The following is a 4,790-nucleotide window of genomic DNA, read 5'->3' as shown; positions in this document are numbered from 1 at the left end:
TAAACCGCGTCTTTTTCCCTATTTTTCGACGCTGCGGCTTATATAACGGTGCGGCTAATCTATGGATTTTTAAAGCTAATGGCCAACACCTTTAACTCTATGGGCTCTATGGCCGGTCCGCGGACCCCCACCTTTAAGCGGCGGGTTCCAGCAGGAAAAGCTGGAGGCCGGAAAAGAGTGAGACAGGTAGCGCGCAAAAGTAAAAGTGGAACCGAGAGTGTTATGCCGCTGCTGCGGTTTATATTCGGGTGCGGCTTATAGTCCGAAAATTACGGTACTACTAAAAGTAAAAGCCTGACACATCATCCATGTCCGTTAAGAAGTCTTCCTCTTTTTGTTTTCCCCATGTAGTTCCTGGTTGGGATGTTCGTGACGATAGTGACCGACATCGTCCATTTCGGCATCTTTTACCCGATAAATGATTTTGCTGCAGAGAGTGGAAGGCACGTGTTTCGCTTCAGCGCAGGAATGGCCATCCTCAGCTTGCTGCTTAAACCTGCGTCCTGCTTCTTCGTCTACCAAATGTACCGCGAGCGTGGAGGAGATTACAACGTTAACTTTGGTAAGTGCTGCAAGATGAGATACTATAGTTACATTAGGTATTTTCAGACAATTGGGGAAGTGTTTGAAATGCCACTTAAAAGGCTTCTTATGAAGAAGGGTTAGGTTTTCAGCTCTGATAAAGACATCAAACACTGCAAAAAATATGATTTTTACAGCGAGAACTGATGCTATCTCGCAAAACTCTGGAAAATATTGTTTTCTTAAGAACCAAAGTGTTATCTAATTCTCATTTGAGGAGCAGATGACATAGAACAAAACTGATCACATAACAAAAGGAGGCTTCATGGTGCCAGGAATATTTTAAACATATTTTCAGAATTATGAATAAATAATGGTTTTACCCCCTGCAAATACAAGTTTCCCAGGCCTGAGTGTGACCAAAGCTAGATGTACTGAGTGATGCATGTGTCCAGAGGCGCTTAGAGATCCTCTCTATGTTGTTTTATGCTGTTTGTCATGAAAGCCCTGCCGAGTGCAGCACACTGGAGGGGGATTGTGCTAAACCAGTGGCAGATGATCCCAGTCAAACTAATTAGTTTCAGTCACAAGACTCTAAATGTAGTTCGTCCCGGGCAAGGACATCATTTCTCCATGAGTTGTTTATAACATTTGTGTGTCACCCTGGCCACCGGTGTATACTGCATGCAGGAACAATAAAATTAAACCAACAGGCTGTACAATTTATGATCTGCCATGATCGCCCAAAAATAGCACAAGATTGATGTGAAAGGAACATGTACCATGTGTGTACAGGAATAGAGATGTTGTAATGTTCTTGACCATTGAGTTTATGTGTACACCATATGTCTCTTTGTAGGCAAACAAATGATAAGTACACTTCTTCCATTGACTAGTCAGGAGATGTGTTTCTGTGATTAACAACGTGTGGCCATTGATTTTTGGGACTTTGACTGGCTCTGCTGAGAGCTTTCCCATCAGGAATCCCACTGAGCTGTGACTCTTGAATCCTTGAAATGTTACTCATGGCTTCATCTATATGGATTAACCACACGTGGTAGTATTCATCATTTGTAGTTAATGATTTCATGGTAGTGTTGAGAATGGATTCATACAAGGAGTTTTGAGTTACTGAGCTTTCCTTGCTTTCATAAAGAGAAGAACACATATTACAAATTGAAACGAGGTTTCATTTGTTTTAGACTGTCATATCACTAGCTAAAATAGTAATGTATTAAATTACATTCTAGGAAAGGTAAGGACATTTCTCCTGCATTTTGACCAAATTGTCTCCTCATTTGCCAGTTTGGAGGATAATTGAATATTGATGAATCTGCTCTCTCTGTGGTTTTACTTTAACATCACAGACACACAGCAGGTACATCCATTAGAGGGTGATTGGCTGTGGGGTGACTGATGAGTGCAGCTAATGTTAGTTTCAAACAATGTGTGTTTTAATTGCTGTCTGATTGCATGGCTGACATTAACATGGTTCCCTGCTGCACTGAGCACTCTGGGAAACAGGCAATCAGGTGCATGAGAGTGATTGTTTGATGCAGGCCTACAGCGATCTCTGAATGGTGACTGGCGGCCCTCTTAAGCTGGTTGAAATTGCGCAGGCTTTTTTAATTTATTTTATTCAATACAATAGAGTCTGTCAGACTGACCGTTCAACTTTAAATGAAGCATTCACTTAACATTTCCTCAGATTCTAATTAGCATGTCATGCTTGTCAGGCTTTGATTTTCTCTTCATGCTGAAGCACTGTGCATAACATTTGTATTAGTTGTATTTTTTGCCTTCCCCAAACCTAAACACATTTTGTATCAGAGTTGTATCATATCTAATGTAAGCTCTGTAAAGGTTAGCATGTCAAGCTAACTAGTTTGTAACTACAGTATACAACATTCATCACTGTAAGATAGAGGTTAGCTTATCATTAGCTAACACCATTTTTTTTGTGGGATTACAAGTGGTGTTAAGAAAAGCTCAGTTCAGGACTAGCACATCTACATTGTAGTACTTACACTACGGGGTCATCTTTTTGTTCCCCAGTGCCCTTAGCTCTTAATATTTTCTAGTAAAAGCTTGGTACCGCAGGTGCTTCCCTCCTGCAGCGGTCAGACTTTACAACCACTACGGCCCCTGGTAGACCCCCCACACAACAAGATTTTAACACTCCTGTTGTGCAATACTCCTTATGTGCATTATATATTTAGCGTAAATAGCTGTGCAATATATACTATACTTCCACCTTTAATACTTTCACCTGGATGCTATATCGCTAAACTGTACTGTTACTGGATGTGTATTTTGTAAATAGTGTTATTTCTAAGTTTTATCTTTAATATTTGTATGCATGCTTCTTGAGTGATATTGAGCTATCTTTTGGTATTGTGATTCTGTCAGATCCCTTAAATAGCAAAAAAAAAATTGTATTTTTGATAGTAAGTATTCCAAATAACTTGTTGGAAATAAATAACACACTGAAATTTTTCAACCCTCCTGTCGTGTTCATTTTTTGACCGGGAACACCATAGGTTGAACAAAGTTGACTAACCTAAAATTCAATCAAAGTGGTGATCAGCAATTTTTCTATGTTCAAATGCCTACTGTGAAGGACATCATGTAAGGCCTTGAGGCAATCAAATGTTAAACGCAATAATTATGATTGAAGAAATTGACCAGATTTGACCCGTACGTACACGACAGGAGGGTTAATGTTTTTTGTGTTAATCATCCGTGCTGTAATGCTAACGCTAGCTGGCTACCCTGAAATACCAATGCACCATTGCTCAAGCGAACATAGGACACTGGGGACATAGCCGAGTTAGCGTTTCTATTGTCATTCCTGTTTGTTTTTTATAGTTAGCAACCAAACAACGTGTCAGACGGAAATAAATAACAAATCATAAATGTTTCGTTCAACCATCTTTAGGCCTACTGTAATGCTAATGCTAGCTAGCTACCCTGTAGACTTTTTAACCAACTCAGTTATGTTTATTAGCTGCCAATATTTGTCTACATTTCAGACATAACATTTGACAGAGAAGCCTGCTCATCTGTTGAAATAATGGTCCCAATGTATCAATAATTACTACTTTTATTTTGATTGGTCGATTCTATCAATGTTGACCTGTGAATCCTCATGTGTAAGAATTTGTTTCCCTGCTCTTTTCCTGCTTGTCGTCATTTCAAACCTCACCTTATGTCTTGCTGTCATGTTTTTTGTCATATAATTGTTCTGTGTTGTCTTGTTTTCCTGTTATTATTTGACCATGTGTCTCTTCTCTTCTCAACTGCCGACCTTTGACCTCTCAGACTTTGAGACCTCTGTGGACAGTCGATGCACTACGGATAGTGCTGACAGTGCATTTATTGGCCGCCGCTATTGATTCCTGGCTTCTTCCTTTTTACCATTTTCTCTTCTCCAATCATCCTCTTCCACCCTCTTCCCAACAGGAAGTAAGATTGCAAATCAGGCTGCCGGACAGAAAAAATTACATTTCTTGTTATATTTTTTTTCTTTTCCACTTATCTTGTTAATGTCAATCTTTATTTTCACAATTATTTATATACATTCATCTGTCAATTCCATCAGTCCTCCTTACCTTCACATACCTGCCTGCATAGCTGTGTTTACAGTATGTTTGTTTACATTAGGGATGCACCGAATATTCGGCCGCCGAAAATTATCGGCCGAAAATGGTTAAAAAGGCTCTTTCGGCTTTCGGCCGAAAGGGTTTTAGCACCGAAAAAATATCACCGAATGTCAGGGAACAGGGTTACGTTGGTAAGCTAACGTGTTGTTGTGATGACGTAATCAAAACGCGGCGACAAGCACGGTGCGCGACCATGCTCGCGGCTGGCTCACAGCCAACATGTCTGCCGCTTGGAGATATTTAAAAATATCAGAGAAAGAGGCGCGGATTGCGATTTGTAAAACGTGTTCAGCTGACATTTCTCGAGGGGGTGTAACTGCAAAGACTTTCACCACTTCGGGATTACTCCACCACTTGAAATCAAAACACCCGGACAAATATGCGGAGTAAGATCATATCACAAGCACTGACAGCGAGAGACTGTTCAGCGCTGCCTCTCATGTGCTTGATGAGAAGAGGAACAGACTTATGGCTGATAAAGCAGAGAAGCTACTGTTCATTAAAAAGAACCTCCCACTTTTCCTTAATAAGTAGACAAAGCTGGCTTATCATAAGCTTATCTAGTTCTACATGTCTACTCTATACCCACTTTCCTGAACAATTTCA

At 40.2% G+C, this 4,790-nt stretch overlaps 1 protein-coding gene across 1 annotated transcript in view; it reads left to right on the top strand.

Annotated features, from left to right (window-relative positions):
• The window catches only part of agtrap (angiotensin II receptor-associated protein), a 14,060-nt gene extending 10,124 nt beyond the window's left edge, over window positions 1-3,936 (top strand). Inside the window, exons 4-5 of the mRNA XM_010785007.1 lie at window positions 352-562; window positions 3,844-3,936. Coding sequence (XP_010783309.1) covers window positions 352-562; window positions 3,844-3,917 — 285 coding nt within the window. The 3' untranslated portion in view covers window positions 3,918-3,936. The remainder of the gene's footprint in view (window positions 1-351; window positions 563-3,843) is intronic.
• The last annotated feature ends 854 nt before the right edge of the window (window positions 3,937-4,790 follow it).

This window comes from Notothenia coriiceps, unplaced genomic scaffold (genome assembly GCF_000735185.1).
Source record: "Notothenia coriiceps isolate Sejong01 unplaced genomic scaffold, NC01 NC01_scaffold00026886, whole genome shotgun sequence".
Lineage (NCBI taxonomy): Eukaryota > Metazoa > Chordata > Actinopteri > Perciformes > Nototheniidae > Notothenia > Notothenia coriiceps.
This window is presented reverse-complemented; position numbering and strand designations above follow the sequence as displayed.